General features: G+C 32.7%; 1 protein-coding gene across 1 annotated transcript in view; it reads right to left on the bottom strand.

Annotated features, from left to right (window-relative positions):
- Positions 1–25610, bottom strand: part of LOC145291211 (uncharacterized) — a 169980-nt gene that overhangs the window by 32353 nt on the left and 112017 nt on the right. Inside the window, exons 15-17 of the mRNA XM_080136796.1 lie at positions 21688–21849; positions 10348–10455; positions 2860–3038 (exon numbers count right to left, since the gene is read on the bottom strand). Coding sequence (XP_079992922.1) covers positions 2860–3038; positions 10348–10455; positions 21688–21849 — 449 coding nt within the window. The remainder of the gene's footprint in view (positions 1–2859; positions 3039–10347; positions 10456–21687; positions 21850–25610) is intronic.

Here is a 25610-nt window from a genome sequence, read left to right on the forward strand (position 1 = left end):
TTGTAATACAAACCAATTTAATCCTTTTGTTTATAAGTAATTTTAATGTCTTTAAATCATCAATTACAGGATATACAAAAGACTTTAAAACAGTTTAAATTGTAAAAATATTTGTTTATTTTTGTTTGAAAACGATTCTAACTTGCAATGAAAAATATAAATAAAATTTGTAAAATGTTGATGTAAAAAAAAAAAAAAGCAAAAGTCATTTACAGTTTTGTTTTTATTTGCATATTTTAAATGTGAAAAAAAATTAATACAGCTGTAATTGCAGAATCCGACCATTGCCCTCGTGGGGATGCAAGTAAATGATTTTTTTTTTATCTATACAATTTTGTGTAATACATGTATATAAAATTTACTTAGCATTTCACTGGCAAATTATGAAAACATTATTTTTAAAAATTTGGTTTCGGTTTTAGGAGTATAAAGAAATTAAATGCATACATCTATTTAAAAATAGATAAAATAAGAAATGCATAAATCTATTTAAAAATAGATAAAATAAGAAATGCATAAATCTATTTAAAAATAGATAAAATAAGAAATGTATAAATCTATTTAAAAATAGATAAAATAAGAAATGTAAAAATCTATTTAAAAATAGATAAAATAAGAAATGTATAAATCTATTTAAAAATAGATAAAATAAGAAATGTATAAATCTATTTAAAAATAGATAAAATAAGAAATGTATAAATCTATTTAAAAATAGATAAAATAAGAAATGCATAAATCTATTTAAAAATAGATAAAATAAGAAATGTATAAATCTATTTAAAAATAGATAAAATAAGAAATGTATAAATCTATTTAAAAATAGATAAAATAAGAAATGCATAAATCTATTTAAAAATAGATAAAATAAGAAATGTATAAATCTATTTAAAAATAGATAAAATAAGAAATGTAAAAATCTATTTAAAAATAGATAAAATAAGAAATGTAAAAATCTATTTAAAAATAGATAAAATAAGAAATGTATAAATCTATTTAAAAATAGATAAAATAAGAAATGTATAAATCTATTTAAAAATAGATAAAATACGAAATGTATAAATCTATTTAAAAATAGATAAAATAAGAAATGTATAAATCTATTTAAAAATAGATAAAATAAGAAATGTATAAATCTATTTAAAAATAGATAAAATAAGAAATGCATAAATCTATTTAAAAATAGATCAAATAAGAAATGCATAAATCTATTTAAAAATAGATAAAATAAGAAATGTATAAATCTATTTAAAAATAGATAAAATAAGAAATGTATAAATCTATTTAAAAATAGATAAAATAAGAAATGTATAAATCTATTTAAAAATAGATAAAATAAGAAATGTAAAAATCTATTTAAAAATAGATAAAATAAGAAATGTATAAATCTATTTAAAAATAGATAAAATAAGAAATGTATAAATCTATTTAAAAATAGATAAAATAAGAAATGCATAAATCTATTTAAAAATAGATAAAATAAGAAATGTATAAATCTATTTAAAAATAGATAAAATAAGAAATGTATAAATCTATTTAAAAATAGATAAAATAAGAAATGTATAAATCTATTTAAAAATAGATAAAATAAGAAATGTATAAATCTATTTAAAAATAGATAAAATAAGAAATGTATAAATCTATTTAAAAATAGATAAAATAAGAAATGTAAAAATCTATTTAAAAATAGATAAAATAAGAAATGTAAAAATCTATTTAAAAATAGATAAAATAAGAAATGTATAAATCTATTTAAAAATAGATAAAATAAGAAATGTATAAATCTATTTAAAAATAGATAAAATAAGAAATGTATAAATCTATTTAAAAATAGATAAAATAAGAAATGTATAAATCTATTTAAAAATAGATAAAATAAGAAATGCATAAATCTATTTAAAAATAGATAAAATAAGAAATGTATAAATCTATTTAAAAATAGATAAAATAAGAAATGTATAAATCTATTTAAAAATAGATAAAATAAGAAAGAAAATGCCATAAATTGTCGATTAAAAAAAAAAAAAGAAAACTTTTATGGTTTTGTTTATATTGAAACCGGAAGTCATAAACTGGAACTTGTAACACAGAACTGGATAGATGGTTTCAGTGCCCAAGCAAGACGATTTAAGTTGTATATTATAATAGATATTCTGAAGATGCTTTGTAAAAAACGTCATTAATGTGATGGTTTTGCTGCTCATTTCAGGTTTTTAACAACAACTACCGATCCAGCTTTACTTTGATTGGAAACCATGGAGCTTCTTATGAACTCCCTTCTATGGAGAAACAAAAATAAGAAAAAATTTGTATGATGTATGCATCCATGATGGAAGGAAAATATCATACCCTAAAAATCATGTAAACTGATCATTTTATTTTTATAAAGAAAATCATTTTTTGATCAAATTTGAGTTTTTTCTAATGCCCCCATTGTTAAGAATGGCTTTTTAAAATCTTGCAATAGTTTGAATTATTTAGAGTTATCTTCCTTGTCCCTTCAGACTGTTCTCAAGATGGTGTAGCTAGATCGTTGCTTGAAGTTTCCCCATAAAATTTGATTTTCTTATTTCAAAATTAAGCCACTTGATCAATTTACATGATGTTTGGTGTACGATATTTTCGTTCCTTCACGAGTATGTACATCAACCAGCTTTTTATTTATTTTTGTTTTTTTTTCACAAGAAATTCTGAACATCAGCAAAATCAGCTCGCACCCTGAGAGTGACATAACTAAACGACGTTATTAAGTGTCGTTTTTGGTCTGTCACATCTAAGTGTGTGGGAATAAAAGCTTGTGAAGATTCGAAATAATATCAAGGAATGGAAAGAAAAAAACGTCACTAAAGACGATCTACTCACATATCGGTGAGCAGTTTATTTTCATAGATATAGCGGCTAGCAAATTTGCAGATTTCTGGGTGCATTCGATACTGACAATTCAACATAATCACAGGATTTGAAATCACCTCTTCCCGATCTTTGAAGTAATTGCAGAGTCGTTCAAACAATGACAGTCCATAGTTATAATCTGCAGCTTGCTATGTAAAGAAAAACAACAAAATTAATGAAAAAAAAAAAAGTCAATGTAGAATTATCCCCCTTGCTTTATTAGTAACTTTACTAGTTATATTATGTATATCTTAATTATCCCCCTTGTTTTATTAGTAACTTTACTAGTTATATTATTATGTATATCTTAATTATCCCCCTTGCTTTATTAGTAACTTTACTAGTTATATTATGTATATCTTAATTATCCCCCTTGTTTTATTAATAACTTTACTAGTTATATTATGTATATCTTAATTATCCCCCTTGTTTTATTAGTAACTTTACTAGTTATATTATTATGTATATCTTAATTATCCCCCTTGTTTTATTAATAACTTTACTAGTTATATTATGTATATCTTAATTATCCCCCTTGTTTTATTAGTAACTTTACTAGTTATATTATTATGTATATCTTAATTATCCCCCTTGTTTTATTAATAACTTTACTAGTTATATTATGTATATCTTAATTATCCCCCTTGTTTTATTAGTAACTTTACTAGTTATATTATTATGTATATCTTAATTATCCCCCTTGTTTTATTAATAACTTTACTAGTTATATTATGTATATCTTAATTATCCCCCTTGTTTTATTAGTAACTTTACTAGTTATATTATTATGTATATCTTAATTATCCCCCTTGTTTTATTAATAACTTTACTAGTTATATTATGTATATCTTAATTATCCCCCTTGTTTTATTAGTAACTTTACTAGTTATATTATTATGTATATCTTAATTATCCCCCTTGTTTTATTAATAACTTTACTAGTTATATTATGTATATCTTAATTATCCCCCTTGTTTTATTAGTAACTTTACTAGTTATATTATTATGTATATCTTAATTATCCCCCTTGTTTTATTATTAACTTTACTAGTTATATTATTATGTATATCTTAATTCGGCGCCAAATTGTAGAAACTCCCAGGTTAGTATCTAGGGGCACCTTTAATTAACTTGGGGAGATGCACTCCGAATAAACTCGCCTTGCAGGTAGACGACAAGGCGGTACTCCACGTAATGGTGTATCGGCAACTTGCTGCAAGATGCCTTTCTGAATCTGCATGTCAAGCACATGTTTGCCACAGCAAATTGTTACATTTGAAGTGTGTGCGACACAAAGTTGCGCCTCGTGGATCACTGTGTAGCTGAGGCTGGCTCAATCCTAATGAACAAAATGTATACTCGTATCAGAGTTCTGTTAAGGACAATATCTTAATTAGCAGTAGTATTATGAATAGAGTTAATAATATAGTCTGGTTAGTAAAATTAACAGCTCTATTAGCATGGCAAATGAAGAAATTGAAAGTGCCTAAAATATTTCAATAATGGCATACATAGAAAGAGTTTGATGATCTAAGGAATCTTTTTTAAGTTTTTAAATCCAACTAAAAATAATATTGTTAGCAGAATGAAGAGTTTTATTAGTAGCAATACATACAAAGAGATTGAAATGGCTGAAAATATCTTCATAGTGACAAACATAGAAAGAGCTTGATAATCTAAGAAAAATTTTAAAAACAATTTTTTAAACCTAACTAAAAATAAGTTATTTTTGTGTCACTCATGTTTGAATGTTTTTCCCTCTTAAAGACTCTATGCATTTTGTCATATGTTTTAGTGCTTATTTCAAATTAGACTAAAATCCAGAAAAATCTTTATGATGTATGCATTCATCACAGAATGAACATATCATACTCCAAAAACCATGTAAATTGATCAAGTAATTTTTTTTAAATTAATAAAATCAAATTTTACGATTGTTAGCGATTAAAAAGTTTTCATTATTTTAAATACAAATAAAATAGCAGAAGCGAAATTAAATTATCGCCCTTGAATAAAAAAAATGGCAATGTCTAGCCTCCTTCCTGCTTCTTCATAAAATTTTATTTCCTTAATTAGAAAACTATTTGATCAATTTACATAATTTTTGGAATACGCCATCTTCGTGACAAGTATGTACATCATAAAGATTTTTCTGTATTTTTGTTTTTTTTTTACTAAATAATTATGAATTCTAAATAAGTATCTATTTTTTAATACTACTTTTTCAATAAAAATGTTATATCTTTGTTGAAACAAAATATAGCAATGAAATTTGCCGTAGAAGTATATTTTTATGCAAGGAATCAGAATATGCTTCTGAAACTCTAAAAGTTTCCAAAATAACATGCAGTAAATACACATAAATATGCTATAATACTTTAAAAATACCATGTTAGGGAACTCAAAGTTGAACTGTAATGTGTTTTATGTACAAGTAATACTAAGACTCTTTAAAACTGAATATATTCCAAGATTTCTTTGGTATTATTGTAGATTAACACCCTCTGCTAAATTCCTTCAGTACCATCCCAAAATATGAGAATCAACATTTTTAAGCAAATATGTGAACACCTTGAAAAACTTGGCAGAAAGAAAACTAAAAACGAAAACAATTATTTTAGAATTTAATTTAAGACTAGAAGGATGCCAGTGTCGCCCGGTCGTAAGATATATTTTAATGTATTAAGGTTTTATATAGAGCCAATTCTGTATTGATTATTATATATGTGTATGTATATATATTTTTTACAAAAGAGTCACCACTTATCAAGACCAGAGGCAACTCGAGGATAAGGGTTAATAAGCGTACAGCGGTCAATGGGTCAATATTGCTAGTGAAAATTTGGTAAATTGGATTACTTAAGGCGAACAACTCATCAAGAACTTGTTTACGTTGACGACCATATTATAGTCAGCCAGAAAGCAGGCAAATTATTATATTGTATCCAGTATAAGGTAGTGTCCCCCTCTGGCATGGCCCAGTCATAAAATATGCTTAAATATATTTTAATTCATGCAGATTTTGTATTTATCATTATAGACATATCTCTATTGATTATTATATTGTGCCCAATATATAGTAGAGATTTCAAAAGTTTTAAAAAAACAATGACTCAGGTGCAATAAGTTAGAATTGAAACCAAAACAAAGTGTTCCGACCTTAGTCATTAAGTTTGAAAAGTTTGCTAGAAATAATGTCATAATGTTAAAATTTGAGACGCTGACAGACAAATTATAACAACAAATATATAATATAATAATAAAGTAACAGATATTGTACCCAATATATAGTAGAAATTTCAAACGTTAAAAAAAATGTGACTTGGGTGCAAGAGTTTTAATATAATACAAGATGCAAGTAAGCAAGAACATAAGGATGGTCGACAGAGTTTTATAATTATTATATATATATATATATATATATATATATATATATATATATATATATATACTGTGTGTGCAAAATCAAGACAAGGTGTTGATGGCAACAAAAAGTGTATTTCATTTTACGTTACAATTGTTTCAACGTCTAGTTCGACAATTTCAAGCATTATATTGTTTGAAAATTTTCAAAAACCAGCATTTCTTCAGTCTTTAAACAATGTAGCATTTTTTGAATAGAAAGAAAAAAAGGCGAGGGGGAATCCCTAACAGGAAAAGCATGCGAGAAACATGGGCTTTTCCGTAACCACAACCAAGGTAAATGTTTCTCGCATGCTTTTCCCATTAGGGATTCCCCCTCCGCCTTTTTTTCTTTCTATTCAGAAAATGCTACATTGCCTAAAGTGTATTTATTCATAAAGTCTGAAGAAATGCTGGTTTTTGAAAATTTTCAAATGATATAATGCTTGAAATTATCGAATTAGACATGGAAACAATTGTAACGTAAAATGAAATACACTTTTTGTTGCCATCAACACCTTGTTTTGAAGTCTTGATTTTGCACACACAGTATATTAATGCTCAATTATGAAATATGATAATTTTGTAGATTAATGCTTAAGTCAACCTTTTTTGGCTTAAAACCTATTGGTATATGAAAATTTACTGAATTACACAAACTCAGTATATTACATATAAGTCTATATATATATATATAATAATTATTATAATTATTAAAATAATCCTAATTTCAGAGCTATTCTAGCACTTCAGGGCAGTTAACAATTATTTTTCTATTGGCGATAAATCCTGCATGTTTTTCTTTTTATTCGGGAAGGCACAGTCTGCTTTTGTTTGATTTAGATGATTATATGTGGTTACAAGAGAGTCTTTGTTGGAGGAGGAAGGGGTGTCACTTGGATTTCAAGTTAATGGTGGCCTTAAGAGCAATTACATGTGAACACCCAGAAAAATTGGCAAGAAAAAAATTATTTTAGAATCTAAAATGGGGAATTAGTTTCACATATAATTCTAATGTAAAATAATCCATAATTTGTTTTTGTTCTTACGACCAATTCTTGAATAACTTTTTTATAAATAATTTTATTTTAATTACAGATTCACAAATGGATAAAAACCAATAGTTGAATATATTTATAGCAAATATGAATAGTTTATAATTAGAGCTTGTTTCATGTCCAGATTAAGAAACCTTAATTTGCTTCACATATGAACAAAGGTTGGCCATGCATGCCTTAAATGTGATTTGTAATAAGTTTTACCAATTGATGATGAAAATATATATATATAATTATTAGCAGATGTACCCAGTGTTGCCCGGTATTAAATGTAATGTTAAATTCCTTTTAAAAAATGAAGTAAAAAAAATAAAAAATAAAAAAAGGAAAAAGAAAAACTGAGACTTGTGCATTTGAGTATTATGTTTTTTCTAAACAGTTCACTTCTGGCAATTGAAGTCAAAACCTAAAGACAGTGAATCAACATACTGAAGATGGAGTTTAGCTCTGAAATATATTTATGTTATAAATTTCAAACAAGTAAAATATTTGTTTATTTTCCTAATAATACGTTGTGATTTGGCTTTCAAGTGCACTTGACGCATATTTTATTTTATTCAAATTAAATCAACGTTTCTATATGGAATTCACACCCTTGAAGATAAAAATCCGTTGACCCTTAAGTAGCAATTTTTCAATTTTGACCCCTTGGCAGCCCTTCTTTCCGGAGGAAAACTGCTTAAGAAATGTTTCACATGTCTGAATAACTTATATACCAATTTCAAGTCTGTAGATCAAAACTTTGTTGAGTATATAGGTTGAGAATCATCCTCACAAACACATTCTTACTTTTATAGATATATAGATTATAAAGTGTTTGTGCTTTTTACTATATTCCCTTCCTTCATAACAGTGAAAAACTGATTATAAATAGAGATGGATAAATTAGCCTTGGTATTTACAAGGTGACTCCACCATCAAACCATGCAATACAGAATGCCGAGGCAGGACAATGTCATACAGAATGCACATCTAAAAGCTCTGCAAGAAGCTGACATGTAACAGCTTGCTCACGATTCTGGCTAACAGCTCTTGGAGAGCCGAGGCACAGACACTACACCTGTCAGTTTTAGCACTGTGATACTTGACTGTAGAAAACTGCACAGAAGCATGGGCTCACTTCTTTTATGCTGCAATGGTTGACATTGAGCTCAACAAGGCATAGTTCCTGGCAACCTGAAATCAACCAACCTGCCATCTGTCTACAGGATGTCCAGAATCGCTCCACGGCAGATTTGTTGAGAGGCAATAGCGAAGGCAGAGTGTGACAAACAGATCAATGACAAATGCTATCCCCTATATGGACATCAAGAGCTGCTGCAGTGACTACCATCCCGTACAGCTCTGCCAATGTCATAGGCGTCAGTGGAACAACACCGGCATCCTTCCGCCTGTGTTGGTGAAACGAATCAGTCAAAGAAGACAACAATGAGGTTCTTCAGCATTGAAAGAAGATCTCTATCAGCAGGCTTTGAATTCCTCTGGAAAGAGCGGGTAACACTAAACTGGGGACGAGTGAAAGTTACTAAAACAACCTACACAAATGTGGCTATATACAGGATGCTCAGTGTTTCTGTGATGCTGACATGCAGACTACGACACACATCCTAACAGACTCTTGCCTAAGCGAGGCATACTCTCATGCGGACTTGGGGGATGCCTGACGATGGATATCGAAATGGAGTTAAATGCTATGATGATGATTATAAAAATACACAATTCAACCATATTTCGTTCAAATAAACTTCAGTTTATGCCAGACTTGTCCACCAAGTTTTAGTCACAAATATCCAACAGTCTTTGCTTTATTGTGATTCAATAATATGCTCGAAATGTCCAACACCGATTCACCCAAAATAGTGTACACTGCCACTGAGACATAAGGGGTTACTGTAAATTAGGGACCATGCCTACATGGACACTAAGTAGGGAGTTGAGCAGCAAGAGGTCTGCTTACATTACACTTAAATTTCTGAATGTTAATACAGTCAAGGCAGCAGAAAACAAAGAGAATTTTGAAGTTTAGCAGTTCAAACAAAGAGACTATTAGAGTAACAGGCTCTGCGTCATCAGGGGACTTCTGCATTGTAAGCACACCAAAGTACAACTGATTTGACCTGTAATGGCCATCTTCAGTTCAAAAATAGTTTGGAGATTGTTTTGATGGACCTTATGCTTGAGATAATATCATACATAAAAGTCTAGAGAGCATGAAGGACATTCAGGATTACACCTTTTACTGAAAAGATAATCACCAAAGTGTCCCCACATATCAGTGAACAGAGACTTTGACATTCATGCCTGAAGTTTAGTAGACAAGTCAGTCATACAGTGAAGTTTATTTGTACCAAATATGGGCAGATTGCAGAAAGGTAAAATTTATTAAAAAATCCATGGGTGAGATTTTTTTTTTCGTGTGTGTATGTGTGTGTGTATGGGGGGGGGGTAATTGGTTTGGTTGTTTTTGTTTTTTTTACAGCATATCAATCCTTTTCAGGTTATGTAAGGCAGAATCCAATTATTTTAGAAACAGTATTCATGTTGCATCCAGTTATTTTGTATAATGTTTTAATTCTTCAAGCTTTTTGTATCTTCAATCGCTAGTTTGTAGTGTTTGGTTTTGTTTGGTTGTTTTATAGTGGATTTTATCGTTTTTGTTTCTTGCCCTGCAGAACATGCAATGAGTTTTGCAAATGGTAGAGGGAAAAGGGTTACAGTATTAATTTTTTGTACTGTCAGGAAGTGAGGGAAATAGAAAGAAAAATGAGTTTTGCAGAACATAATCAAGTTTTGCAAAAAGAAGCAGAAAAACAAAAAGCATCAATGTTAGGTGCATTTCGTCTCAGGAAGCCAATGTCTTCAGACAGGGAGGTAGGTGAAGATCATTTTGTATTAAAAAAAAAAAAAAAAAAAAAAAAAGACTAAAATAACATTTTAGGGTAACTAGTAAAATATACTCTTGCTATTTTTAAAGTAACAGTATCCACAACTGACTGACCTGTGACAAAACAGTTGGTGCAAGTTGTTCCGTATCTCCAAACAGAATGAGTTTGCAGCAATTGTACTGCAGTGGAATCAAGCAGTCTAACTCTGTACACTGGGATGCCTGGAAAAGGGAAATAGGAACGTTTGAAAACATTTTCTAGAAACGTTACATAATACAAATCCTTATAAAACTTTGAAATTTGGTTTTGAGGTTTTCTTATGAATTTTGTTTATATAGAGGGTGGGGCAGAAATAACAGGTATTTTTTTTTTTAATCATGAAATATAAGATTTTATTGAAAATAAGACAATTTTATTTTGTCAATTTATTCAAAAAGGTTTGCCATTTTATAAAATATCGAAGATATTTTTCATGTGATGTCTATTTTTGGTGATGCAGGTATAAATGCGTTTATGAAAGTTTGCATCCACTCTCTGCAGCAGGTCTGTGTCTATTTTTGCAATCAGGGTTCATACAGATTTTCACTATCCATTTTCAAGGACTTTCTAAGGCTTTTTAGAGATTTTCAATGCCTTCTCCAGACAAAATATTTGTTTTACAATCCACAGCTATTCAAAAAAAAAAATGATTAAAAATCAAATACACAACAAATAAATGTTACGATAGCCAATAAAAGTTACTTTGCAAACTATCTGCATCATTTTTTTGGCGTTTTTTTTTAAATGATTTTTATTTCTATTAATTCATTTATTGCGGACTATTATTCTCATCTTTTGTTGTTTCATGTTTCAGCCAATTATTCCTCTGGCCTTCGTCAGGTGGTAACCGCGACGGATAGGGACTTCGAATCTCCTAACTGCATTCTCAGCCATCACTGCCATCCATAGTTGTTGTCTTCTCACAGTGATGGCAGTGATTGCTGAGAATGCAGTTAGGAGATTCGAAGTTCCTATCCATCGCGGTTACCACCTAACAAAAGGCCAGAGTAATAATTGGCTGAAACGTCGTGAAACAACAACTAATAAAGATGAGAATAATAGTCCGCAATAAATAAATTAATATAAATAATACTCATCTCAATAATGAATTTCAATTAAAATAATATAAATTCCTATTTCGTCTCAAATATTAACTCTCTTTACAGCTTTTAAATTTCCAACCAAGATTACTGAGTAACACTTATGGTTCAATTTGTTTTTCAAAAGATTTTTTTTTAAATTAGAATTTGAACGAATAGACAAAGTTAATGTGAATAGAGAGAAAAGGAGGTAGGGGAAAAAAGAGAGAGACGGAGGGGGAAATAAGGGAGGGAGGGGGGATGACAGAGGGGGAAGGAGGGAGACTGGGGAAATTGGTTGGTTGGTTTATTGGTGTTTTACGGCATATCAACCACTGTGGGTCATTTAATGCCAAACCATTGATTGATTTTAGACAGTTTTTTTTTTTTTTAAATTTTGGTTTATACAAATTTTTAATTATTATATTGTTTTGTGTTTTTAAACTTTTGGTTGCTTTCAGAGTTTTATCAGCATTATTTATAATAATTTGAAAAGTTGTATTTTTTTTAAATATTTGATGATCTGGTGTGGTGTTATCTTATGAAACAGTTCTTTGATTTCATTTGCTGTATAATATTTGTCTCTAGTAGATTTGTATTTCCGGCATTCTGTTAATATATGTTTTATTGTCATTTGTTGGTTACAGAATGTGCATTTCGGTTTTTCTGTTGCTTCAATTAAGTGTGAATGTGTTAGTTTGGTGTGTTCAATTCGTATTCTGTTTAGAACGATGTTTTCTTTTCGTCCTCTCATTACTATTTTATTTTGTTTTTTGATTGTAGGTTGGTGTTCATGCAATTTATTTTGGGTGCATGTATCCCATTCTGCTTGCCACTTAATTTTGTTGTATTCTATTATTTTTTTTTTGAAATCTGTGTATGGTATTTTGATGTTTCTTATATTTTGATATATAGCTTCTTTGGCTAGTTTATCAACTTTTTCATTGCCTGGTATACCAACATGGCTTGGTATCCAGGCTAGGATAATCTTTTTCCCTTTTTCGCTAATTTCATTGTATTCATTCATTATGTCGATTATGTAAGGGTGTTCGAGTTCTTCTCCTTTTAGAGCTAAGATGCATGACAAAGAGTCAATGTATATAATAAACTTTTTCCCATTATTGTTTTTTATAAGTTCAAGTGCCATTTTGATTGCCTGTAGTTCCGCTGTATATATTGATGCATCAATGGGAAGTCTTGTTTGGAGATGGATCTGTCCATCGGTACATGCTGCACTTGTTCCTTTTGTTGTTTTGGATCCATCTGTGTATATTTCTTTGTATTCTAAATATTTTTCTCTAAGCTCACCAAAGTGGCTTCTATTTATTAAGTTGTTTGTATTATTTTTCTTGTATTTAGTGAGGGTTAGATCAGTTTTTGGATTTTTTAAGGTCCATGGTGGTTTGTTACTTACTGTGTGTGCGATTATGATATTAGGTTCTTTATTAATTTGAGTTATTGTGTTTTTGATACGATGTCCAAAGGAGGGTATGTTTTTTGGTTTGCTGGTATAGAAGTTTGTATATTGCAGGTTGAAAGTTTTTTCATATGTTGGATTGTTTGGATTACTTTGTAGTTTTATTGCATATTGTAGTGTTAATTTCTGCCATCTTAAATGTAGAGGAGGTTCTTTGGCTTCTATGTATAGGCTTTCCATGGGTGATGTTCGGTATGCTCCCAGACTAAGTCTTAATCCTTGGTTTTGTATAGTTTTTAATTTTTGGAGATAAGATTTACAGGTAGAGCTGTATATGATGCATCCATAATCTAATTTTGATCGAATATGTGCATGATATATTTTTAGCATTGTGTCTTGATCTGCTCCCCAGTTTGTTTTAGATATTATTTTTAAGATTTTTAATGCTTTTAGGCATCTTTGCTTTAGATCATTGATATGTGCATTAAAGTTTAGTTTCTTGTCTAGTATGACACCTAAAAATTTTGTGTGTTGTACTACTGGGATTGGATTTCCCTGTATTTGGAGTTGTGGGTCTGGATGATATTTTTTCTTTCTACAGAAATGGACACAAACAGTTTTATCTTTGGCTAGCTTGAATCCATTTTTGTCAGTCCATTTTTCTATTTTGTTCAAACTATGTTGTATTTTTTTTTCTATTGTAGACATATTTTGAGCAGAATAGGCAATTGAAAAGTCATCTACAAATAGTGACTTTTCAAATCCTGTGTCGACCGCTTGTATTATTTCATTCATTTTTATTAGGAATAATGTGATGGATAATACACTTCCCTGTGGTACTCCTGTTTCTTGTTCATATTGGTCTGATAGTGTATTTCCTTGTCGCACTTTATAATATCTGTGAGATAAGAAGTTATGTATGAACTTTGCCATATTTCCTCTTATCCCCATATTATGGATATCTTTTGAAATTCCATATCTCCATGCTGTGTCGTATGCCTTTTGGATGTCAAAAAAGACAGCCACCACATGGTGTCCACGCACAAAACCGTCTCGAATGAAGGATTCCAGTCGTACTATTTGATCATTCGTACTTTGTTTTTGTCGATATCCACTCTGGTATTTCGATAAAAGGTTATTTTTTTCCAGGTACCACATTAAGCGGTAGTTGATCATTCTTTCCATAGTTTTGGAAAGACAGCTGGTAAGGGCTATAGGCCTGTAACTAGTAGGGTTAGCTGGGTTTTTATTCGGTTTGACAATTGGTATAATGGTGGATTCAAACCAGGATTCTGGTATGTCTCCAGTTTCCCATATTTTATTATATATGTTAAGTAGTATTTTGAGAGATGTTTTTGGTAATTTCTTTAAGAATTGGTAATGTATGTCATCTGGGCCTGGAGTCGTATTTCTGCTTTTGTTTATTGCTCTTTTCAATTCTTTTATGCTGAATGGTATGTTATATATTTCGTTGTTATTAGTTGTAAAATTAAGTTTTTCTTTTTCTGACGTTTCTTTGTAAATTTGAAATGATGCTGAATACTGTTTATTTGATGAATTTTTGTAGAATTCTTCAGCTAATAAATTAGTTATTTCTTTTTGGTTTATGCATTTTGTTCCATCAGTTTTAGTCAAGTAGTTTATGGTGTTCTGTGTTTCTTTTCCTGCAATTCTTCTTATTATATTCCATGTTTTTTTAGTTGGTGTTTGGTTATTTAGTTGTGAAATGTAGTTTCTCCAGGAAGTTTTTTTACTCTGTTTTATGGTATATCTTGCTTTGGCGCGCATCTCTCTGTATTTTTGTAAGTTAGTTGCTGTAGGGTTTTGTTTGAACTTTTTAAGTGTGTTTTTCCTTTCTTTGACAGCTTTTTTGCATGTTTCATTAAACCAGGGATTTGTTTTTTTGGTGGAGTGTGTTGAAGTTTTAGGTATTGTTTTGATGGCAATATTGTTTAATGTTTGTGTAAAATGTTTTAGTGGTTTTTCTTTTTTTAAGATGTTTTCATTTATTTCTGTTTTGCATAGGTTGGCAAATGTTTCCCAGTCAGCTTTGTGTAATTTCCATTTTTGAGTTTTTTCTTCTGGTATTTTTTGATTACTTTCTAGTAGAATGGGGTAGTGATCACTTCCATGTTGATCTTCCAATACATCCCATTGAAAGTCCATATAGATGGATGGGGTACAAATTGATAGGTCTATTGCAGACATGGATCCATTGGCTGGGTGCATGTAGGTATTCTTGCCATTATTTAATATGCATAAGTTTGTTAATGATAATATTTCGTTTATTATATTACCTTTATTATTATTTCGCTTATTTCCCCAATGATTGCTGTGTGCATTAAAATCTCCCATTATTATGTAAGGGGGTGGCAGTTGTTTGATCAGTATATCTATTTCTTTTTTGTTTATTTGCTGATTTGGTGGAATGTATATTGAGCATATTGTTATTTTCCGGTATAGATTAGCTGTTACTGCTATTGCTTGAAGTTCGGTATTTAATTGGAGGATTGTGTGAGGTATAGTTTTTTTAATTAGTATAGATACTCCTCCAATTGGTCTATTTGTTGTTGATGTGCTTGTTTTGTCATACATATTATATTCTTTGTATTTATAGCCGTGGTTTTCTTTGAGCAGCGTTTCTTGTAGACAGATTGCCGAGGGGTTTTGTTTCTTGATGATCTCTAGCATTTCTTCATGGTTAGATCTTAGTCCTCTACAATTCCATTGTAGAAATGTTGTTTTGTTGTGTTTTGTGAGGTTTTCCATAGATAGGTTTTCAATTTTGCTTTTCTTTTTAAATCTGTCTGATTTCTGTAGTGGTTTTTATCCTACATCAATTTCCATCGCTTTGGAAGTGGATGGTCTGTTTCTTGTTTCTGGTGAGAGGCTTTTTTTGGGTTTTGGTCTGGGACTTTTAGATTTACTTTGCCTTGACTGTCTTTCTTGGCTATCAGTTTCAACTAGTTCAAATTTATTTTCATTTTCAATTAATACTAATTCTGTTTTTTGTTTGTCATTTTGTTTTTGGGGGGTAGTTTTTTTGTTGTTCTGTTCTATTTCCATTTTTCCTGTTGTTGTGTGTTTATTTTTAACATCTGTTTTTGTCCTTGTTAGTGACTTGGATCTTTCACGTTTTGATAATTGAGGAGGTTTCATTTCTTTAGAGATTGATTCCTCAATATTGATGGAAGTTTTTCTGATTTCCTTTGTTTCGTTTTCTTTTATACTGGGTTGTTCGTTTCTGACTTTTATTTGGCTGTTAAAATTTATTTTCAGTTCTGATAAAAAGGATTTTAATTCTTCAAGTATGTTCTTTAGTTCTTTTGCTAGGTTTGCAATTTCTGGAGCAAGGTTTAGTTCATTGTAGTTGTACATTTTGTTTGCTTGTTGGGTTATTGTGGCATATGAGTTTTTGGTGCGATTTGTGACTTCTTTGCGGGCTTCTTGGAAGGTTATGTTTTTTTGATATTTGATTGTTATTATTTCCTTCTCTTGCTTATATATTTTGCACTGTTTTGAGTGAGAGTGGTGCTCTTCTTGACAGTTTGTGCATTTGGTTTTATTTGGACAGTCTTCTTCATCGTGGTCTGGGTTTTTTTCACTGCAGTTTCCACATGTGAAGAATCTTAGACATTGGTCTTTATTATGTCCAAACTTTTGGCAGTTGTAGCATTGTAAAGGTTTTGGAATGTATTGTTCTATTTTCATTCTTTCATAACCTATATTGATGGTCTCTGGTATTTGAGGATAATTGAATGTTAGTATATAAGTGTTTGTACATATTACCTCTCCTTTTTTTTTAAATGTGATTCTTTTTACATCTGTGACCCCTTGGTTTTTTAGTTCTGTTTTGATTTCTTCTGTTGTGCAGACGGAGATTTCCTGGTTTTTTATGACTCCTTTGGAGTAGTTTAGTGTTTGGTGTGGATAAGCTTTGATGTTCGTTTCATGCAATTTTTGTAGTTGAAGTAGAGTTTTGGCCTGTTTTTTATTTTGTACTTCTACCAATATGGTACCATTCCTTAATTTTTTGACATTTTTGGGTGTTATTTTGCTTGATATTACCTTTTGGATAGTGAAGGGTGACATTTTAGTTAACGGTATATTAGACGTTGCTTCTAGCACGATGAATCTTGGAAAGTTTGTATCTTCATTGTCGCTGTCAGAGTCAATTTCTGTGTGTGGTCTCTTGGATTTTTTGGTATTCATAATAATTTTTGAAAAATTCATCAGCCATGCTCCCCACCCTCCTCGGAGCCCCTTATGGGGAAGAACTATGAGGGGGTAAATCCCATTCGCCTCGGTTCTCCAGGGCTACATAGCTGGTATACTCAAACATGGGGAGGTTTCCAAACATTCACAATATATGGTTATGCCCACCCAAGTATGGGATTTCCCTGTATTTTTATTATTCCTGATGGTTACCTTTTTCCCAGCTTGATTGACCCTTCAGCCATCGCTTATTAACTCAGTTTATTGTTTATGTTGAGTGTTAGTGTGTTTTTGTTTGGATTGTCTGAATTAGTGCTTGTCATGACCAACCGATTGATTGGATCGGGCCTATCCAACCTCCCGTCTAGCCTAGTAAGGGCCAAAGTGGTGTGTTGTAGTATCATGTTATTATTTCCTAGGCATGTTCCACTCAACCACCAGGATCCCGTTCTTAATGCATTACGGGTTGCCACCAACGGTCAACTGGTGGTCCCATTGAAGGATTTTTACCCTCTGCAGGGGGGCAGTTGGTATGTTCTATCGCCCTACCAACTAGGCAAAAAAAAAAAAAAAAGGTGAGGAGGTGAAGGAAAAAGAAAACGAGGGAGGGGAGGGGGAGGAGAATGTTGTTTTTGTTTTTGTTTTCGCAGAACATGACTAAGTTTTGCAAAAGGGAATAAAAAACAAAGACATCTATGTAGGTGCGTTTCATCTCAGGAAGTCAGTAGACAGCCTGATCTGGTAGCACCAGGAGACTGGGGAAATAAGGGAGAGAGAGAGAGAGAGACGGAGGGGGAAATAAGGGAGAGAGAGAGAGATGGAGGGGGAAATAAGGGAGAGAGAGAGAGAGAGAGAGAGACGGAGGGGGAAATAAGGGAGAGAGAGAGAGAGACGGAGGGGGAAATAAGGGAGAGAGAGAGAGACGGAGGGGGAAATAAGGGAGAGAGAGAGAGAGACGGAGGGGGAAATAAGGGAGAGAGACAAAGGGGGAAATACATTTACGACATGTTTCCCAGACCAGCAAGATCAACATGCCTCACTTTTAAATCTATTTCTGACCATAGTTCCTGATGATTGTATAATAAATGCCCACAGCCCACTGAATGCTGATCACGTTGTGATAATGGTAGAAATCGTCCTTAATTCTCAACCCAAAACTGAAGATTCACTGCTCAAAACATCGAGCTATTATAAAAAGGCTAACTGAGAAGCCATCAGGGATCTTATCAGAGATGCCCCATTGGGAAATATCTTTTTTCTTCCAGATGAACAGTGTGCAAATGAGACCACTGAATGGTTCAAAACTGCAAGTGAAGGATATGTTCCCACACGGAAATTCTGTAGCAAGCTCCACTCTCCCCAATGGTTTACTTCTACTTGTGCAGCTGCTATTGCTCAAAGGCAGCATGCATACCGGAGATACAACCGACTTAAGTCTAGTTCAATAAGACATAAGTATATAAAAGCTAGAAGTAATTGTAAGAGAGAAATACTGACAGCTAAGACAGAATACACTGAAACCACCAGAAAACGCATCAAAGCACAGAAATTAGGAACCCATGATTTTTGGAAAATCTACAACAGTGTAGTAAATAATGGGCAGTCAACGATTCCCCCACTACCAAATGATCACAAGGTTGTTTGCACGGCAACTAAGAAGGCTAACCTGCTCGCCTGTCAGTTTGCCTCAAACTCCACACTGGACGCAGCACATCACTCCTTTCCTGACTTTCCTTTGTGGACAGACGCCACACTAAATGACTTGAAAATTACCCCTTCCCATGTACATGGTATCATAAAAAATCTAGACACCTCAAAAGCATGTGAACCTGATCTCATCCCGGCTGTGCTATTAAAAAGAAAATCCTCTGCCGAGGTAGCTCCAGCTCTCTCCAAACTTTACAACAAATCCCTTAACGAATCTTGCTTTACTGACTGCTGGAAAACTGCTTCTGTGGTACCAGTTTTCAAGAATTCTGACGAAAGAACTGACCCATTAAATTATCGACCCATTAGCTTTCTTCCGCTTTTCGCCAAAATATTTGAGTCCTTGATTAATCAAGCTCTAGTCCACCACTTTACAGCTGCAAAACTCCTGACTGACAATCAATATGGATTTAGGCAAGCCTGTTCCACAGCAGATATCCTAACTGTAATCTCTGAATGTATATACCGTTCACTGGACAAAACAGAGGAGGGTAGAGTGGTAGCCCTCGATATATCTAAGGCTTTTGACAGGGTATGGAACGATGGTCTTCTAAGGAAAATTAGATGATATGGTATTACTGAAAGAATACATAATGTAATTAAATCCTTCTTAAATTATCCTCGACAGTCGTACATCTAAACGATATGATATAAATCCAGGAGTCTATTCTCGGACCCGTATTATTCTTGATATTCATAAATGACCTCCTGATAAAATTGTTTCTGAGATGGGTTTATTTGCTGATGACACCACTCTCTAAAACAGGCACGAGGGGAAAACAAATGAATACATATCTAAGGAAATGGCAGAAAAAACAGAGGATGACCTCCAATCTGTAGTAGAATGGGGACAAAAATGGAGGGTCACATTTAATGCTGCCAAGACTAAGCTTGTTTCCTTCAATAATTATAAGAAATCTTCACTACCACTAATAGTAATGGCTAAGAACACATCACCCGAAAGTACTTCCTTTAAACTTCTCGGCCTAACGTTTACAAGGAGCATGAACTGGAATAGATACATTGAGAGCATTGCGAAGAAAATAGGCTCTCTCTATTGTGCTAGAAAGCTACTTACGCCTGAAAATATCCTGTACCTCTATAAGGCCACCATTCGCCCATGTATGGAGTATTGTTGTCATATTTGGGCTGGTGCATCTGCTACTTGTCTCTAACTCTTTGACTGGGTTCAAAAGAGAGTCGCCAACTTGATAGGTCCTAAACTGTCATCTAAGCTTCAGCCTCTGTCCAATCAACGAGTGAGAGAGGTATAAAGAAGAGAGAGGTAGGGGAGAGAGAGAAGAGTAGGAGGAAAAAGAGAGAAAGAAAGGAGTAGGGGGAAAAAAGAGAGAAAGAAAGGAGTAGGGGGAAAAAAGAGAGAAAGAAAGGAGTAGGGGGAAAAAAGAGAGAAAGAAAGGAGTAGGGGGAAAAAAGAGAGAAAGAAAGGAGTAGGGGGAAAAAAGAGAGAAAGAAAGGAGTAGGGGAAAAGAAAGAGAGAGAGAGGAGTAGGGGAAAAGAAAGAGAGAGAGAGGAGTAGGGGAAAAGAAAGAGAGAGAGAGGAGTAGGGGAAAAGAAAGAGAGAGAGGAGAAGGGGAAAAGAAAGAGAGAGAGAGGAGAAGGGGAAAAGAAAGAGAGAGAGTAGGGGAAAAGAAAGAGAGAGAGGAGTAGGGGAAAGGAAAGAGAGAGAGGAGTAGGGGAAAGGAAAGAGAGAGAGGAGTAGGGGAAAGGAAAGAGAGAGAGGAGTAGGGGAAAAGAAAGAGAGAGAGGAGAAGGGGAAAAGAAAGAGAGAGAGGAGAAGGGGAAAAGAAAGAGAGAGAGGAGAAGGGGAAAAGAAAGAGAGAGAGGAGAAGGGGAAAAGAAAGAGAGAGAGGAGAAGGGGAAAAGAAAGAGAGAGAGGAGAAGGGGAAAAGAAAGAGAGAGAGGAGAAGGGGAAAAGAAAGAGAGAGAGGAGAAGGGGAAAAGAAAGAGAGAGAGGAGTAGGGGAAAAGAAAGAGAGAGAGAAGAAGGGGAAAAGAAAGAGAGAGAGAAGAAGGGGAAAAGAAAGAGAGAGAGGAGAAGGGGAAAAGAAAGAGAGAGAGGAGAAGGGGAAAAGAAAGAGAGAGAGGAGAAGGGGAAAAGAAAGAGAGAGAGGAGTAGGGGAAAAGAAAGAGAGAGAGGAGTAGGGGAAAAGAAAGAGAGAGAGGAGTAGGGGAAAAGAAAGAGAGAGAGGAGTAGGGGAAAAGAAAGAGAGAGAGGAGTAGGGGAAAAGAAAGAGAGAGAGGAGTAGGGGAAAAGAAAGAGAGAGAGGAGTAGGGGAAAAGAAAGAGAGAGAGGAGTAGGGGAAAAGAAAGAGAGAGAGGAGAAGGAAAAGAAAGAGAGAGAGGAGTAGGGGAAAAGAAAGAGAGAGGAGTAGGGGAAAAGAAAGAGAGAGAGGAGTAGGGGAAAAGAAAGAGAGAGAGGAGTAGGGGAAAAGAAAGAGAGAGAGGAGAAGGAAAAGAAAGAGAGAGAGGAGTAGGGGAAAAGAAAGAGAGAGGAGTAGGGGAAAAGAAAGACAGAGAGGAGTAGGGGAAAAGAAAGACAGAGAGGAGTAGGGGAAAAGAAAGACAGAGAGGAGTAGGGGAAAAGAAAGACAGAGAGGAGTAGGGGAAAAGAAAGAGAGAGAGAGGAGTAGTGGAAAAGAAAGAGAGAGAGAGGAGTAGGAGAAAAGAGAGAGAGGAGTAGGGGAAAAGAAAGAGAGAGAGAAAAAAGTATGGGGACCATCACATTACAGGTAAAAAAAAAAAAAATCCAAAAATTTGCATTGTCTCCATTTATTAGCTCTTTCCTACGATAAAGTTAGACATAAGACTAGGGTTTAAACACAGATATCCAAACTCCCCAAAAAAAGGCACATTGGATTGGGAAATGAAGTAAAAACTGTCTCTCCTACTCCTACAGAGGACAGATACTACACTTTGATCCTAATCCTAAAGAAAAATAAATAAGGCAATGAAAGTTTTCATTTAAACAAATCTTACTTCATCGATGATGATGCAATCAAACCGCTGAACACCAAGATCATTGAGGTACATAAGACTGCCACAAGTATTTAATGTGCTACAGATGACATCTGCTTTCTGCAAGATAGATTGACGAAGTTCTGTTTCCTGTCTATAATTAAGAGCTGGGGCTTCATTCACCTGCAAAAAATAAAATAATACAAAGGATTAGTCATTTACTCAATTATAATGAAAAATATCTTTTTTTTTTTTACAATGGAGTCACCACATATCAAGGCCCCAAGGCCACTTGTAGATAAAGATTCATGAATGTAAGGTGGTTTGAGAGACAACAATGTAGCAGGGCTCTACAGACCAACTTATCTTTAATTGACCTTTGAAAACTAAATATTTTCGTTTACTAGCCAAATAGAAAAGTTACTAGCCAAACCCGCATGATTTTTAGAATATGAAATCTTAGTTCTGTGACGAGTATGTACATCATAAAGATTTTTCTGTGTTTTTTTTAATAAGTCTAATTCTAAATATACAACAAATTTTATGTTGATACTTCAAGATATAAACATTCTAGTTTCTTCAGATATTTTTTAAACAGCCTTCATTTAAAAACGAGTATATTGTTCTATTAAACTTTTATTATTTAAATAATTTGACTTTGTTCATTTCATAATAAAAGTTAAAAAGATATTTTTCACTCAGTAGTTAGCTTTAGAAGATTGTCAGTGAAAGAAATACAATCACCAAAAGATAAGTGTTTCATTATTTCTAGTCGCCATTTTGAAAAATCACTCGCAAATGCGACTGTTTCACTCGCAATGTAGAGCCCTGCGTAGTGATTGTTAGTGAAAGAAATTGGGTAGAATTTGATTATTTGAGGGGTAGCTCAACAAGAACTTGTTTACATTGGACTTAAAGACAACCACGTTGTAGTCAGCTGGAAAGCAGGCTAGTGGAACAGATGTCACCCATGGAATCTATTATCTAAAGAGCAGTTGTCTGTGTTTATGCATGTTTGTATGTCTAGCTAAAAATCAAAAACTACAAAACAAATACCTGGTTGAAGGAAAGAAGCTTTGTTTGTGAAATTTGCATTTAGATTTAAGCACAGATAGTGCAAGAAATTGTTGATAGTGGTTGTAGCTGGATGAGTGCTTATAAGGAATTATTTTTTTATGGTTTATTGAATGAAAGTATATAAAGAAAAGTACAAATTTTCCATAAACCCGAATGACATAAAAATTTTTTTTAAATTCTGTCAATTAAAAAAAGAAAAAACAACTATATGGTGACTCCACCACCGGAAATGTCACCCATGGAATCCATTATCTATTATATAAAGACCAGTTATCTGTGTGTGTGCTTCTATGTCCAGCTAAAAATAAAAATAACTACAAAACAAATATCCACATAGTGTAATCATGATCAGTGTTTCCTTAGATAATAATATCTAGTATTAGCTAGTATTCTAAAATTTAGAAATAATTATTCACTAGCAGAACCTGTGAAAATTCTACAGGGAACTGATTCATATGTAATATATTGATGTTGGTATTCTGTAGATATTCAGGGTAAATGGAGACACTATGATATTATTGTAGCTATTTTGTTAAAACTGCAAAAGTATTCATCCAAGCTAGCAAGGACACCTGGCGTAGCCAGGTCATATTAACGCTTAAATATGATATTTTAATTCTTGCAGATTTTGTATATATTATTATAGACTTGTTGTACTATCGACTTTTATATATTACTAGCGAAGGATACCCGGCGTTCCTCAGGTGTTTGGAGGTGTGTGTGGAAACACCGGGGGTGGGGGTTGGGTTAAAAAAAATGTTTTGGTAGGTAAGTATGAGGATTGAACACGAACCCTTGAGGCAAAGTTGTAAATTAAAGTGTGAAAAAAAAAAAAAAAATGTGCGACGTTAACCATTGCCCCACCGCGAGATGCTAACAGAAACACGTTTGAATTTATTTAATTACTTGGATTTGGCAGGTGCCCGTTTTAATGGGTTAATAAGGTCAAGAGAAGGTTTCTTGTAATTGTTAAAGGAAAGAAGCTTAGTCTTAGTAGCATTAAATGTTACTATACATTTACAGCTCCATTTCACTACAGATTGAAGGTTGTTTTCTTAGGTTTCAGCCATTGTTTTGGATACGTGAACATTCGTTTTTTTCCCCCTATCATATTCTTCATCATTTCAATGAACAATCCATCCATCTTTTTAAAACCTTATCTTCAAGTGTCTACTATATAGCAAAATATTAGCAAAAGTGATGCTTGTGTATGAAAATCCAGTTTTGAAATATATTTGAAAATAAAAATACAGAAAAACTTTATAAATTACTATTAAAAACTACTAGTGTACACCAAAAATTACAGAAAATAGAGTATTTGTATTCTTATTTATGAAATGTACTACTCGTAAGCCATCATGGAATTTATACAGTGCTTGGTAAAGAATGGACCAAAAGAATTATATCAGTTACCCCCGCCACCCTTGTTGAAGAATATCTTCTCTGAATAAGAACTCTCTGGTCTATAGAAATAAAGAGTAAATCAATCACAAGTAGCATTTAACCCTTTTTATTTCATTTATTTTAGCATTGTGTTGATTAGTTGGAATCTGAAAAATGGGAACTTTTCATATCAAAATCAGAAAAATTTGTGCCTACTTTCCAATGTCAGTAACGATTCTTTCAATTTTTTTTAGCCATTATCAGAGATTTTTATCCTAGTTAATGACTTAAGACTCACTGATTATCTCCCCTGGGTATCATAACAGTGTAAAATTGTTTGTGCGTTTGTATGTTTACCAAAAACTTTCGACAGACGTGTCAGAACCTGACCAGTCTGGTATCATTTTCAAGCTCGATCCTTCGGGTGACAAATATAAAAAAATTGGCCAAAAGCATTAATTCTTTCACCCTCGACTAGGCAGTTTTCTACAAGGAGGGGTCGTTCTTGTGTCGCCATTTTCGCAAGTCATCATATTGATTGAATTGACTACGCTTAATTTCAGCATTCGGAACTTCTGGTCGGGCGATGGAGAAATCAGCTAAGACGTCAAGTTTTTTTTTTAAACTTTTTTTTCTTCTTCGCATTACGGGTTCGAGCCTACCTGCCCACTATCACTTTTTTTTTATAACACCTCTGCCTACTGTTGTTTTGATCCCCCCACCACCACTACTTTTTTGAGAAAGACAGATTAAGAAAGGTAGAGAGATGGAAGTTTTAATATAAAGAGGTTACATTAAGTTTTTTTCTTCTTCACAATGCTGTTATAAGAGGTCAAAGCCTCCTGAAGAGAAAATATGTCTTCTCTTATGTCAAAAAAAAAAAAAAAAAAAAAAAAATTAATCGGACTGACATCTCCAGGTTATTGGCGAAAATTCGGACTTTAACAAAAAAGTAAATAAAATAATCTTATCTCACATTTTCAGGTTTTCAAATTTTCTTATTTAAATTTATATATTTTTTTTTTATTTGCAGACTATTATCCTCATCTTCGTAGTTGTTGTTTAACCATGTTTCTGCCAACTTATCCTCAGGCCTTCTTCAGGTGATTAAACGTGAATAGACAGGAATTCTGAGCCCTGTAACTGTATTCCCAGTAACTACCGCCTTCCATAGTTGTTGTTGCCTCACCACGTTTTGGCCAACTAAATCTCTGGCCTGCTTTGAGTAGGATTGAAACCGCTATCTTCAGACAATGCTCACCTGGAATCATAGAGATTCAACGACTCTATCCCATCACAGTTAACCACTTGAAGAAGGCCAGAGGATGAGTTGGCCGAACCGTGGTGAAACAACAACAATGAAGATGAGGATAACAGTCCGTAAATAAATCTATATAAATAAAACAGTAGACGTATGTGTGTGTAAATATTTAACAGCTAAACTCTTAAAAGATCATCTAACATTCAAAGTAACAGGAAATACT

The sequence above is a fragment of the Euprymna scolopes genome, chromosome 12 (assembly GCF_053919585.1).
Source record: "Euprymna scolopes isolate OS-2025 chromosome 12, ASM5391958v1, whole genome shotgun sequence".
Classification (NCBI taxonomy): Eukaryota; Metazoa; Mollusca; class Cephalopoda; order Sepiida; family Sepiolidae; genus Euprymna; species Euprymna scolopes.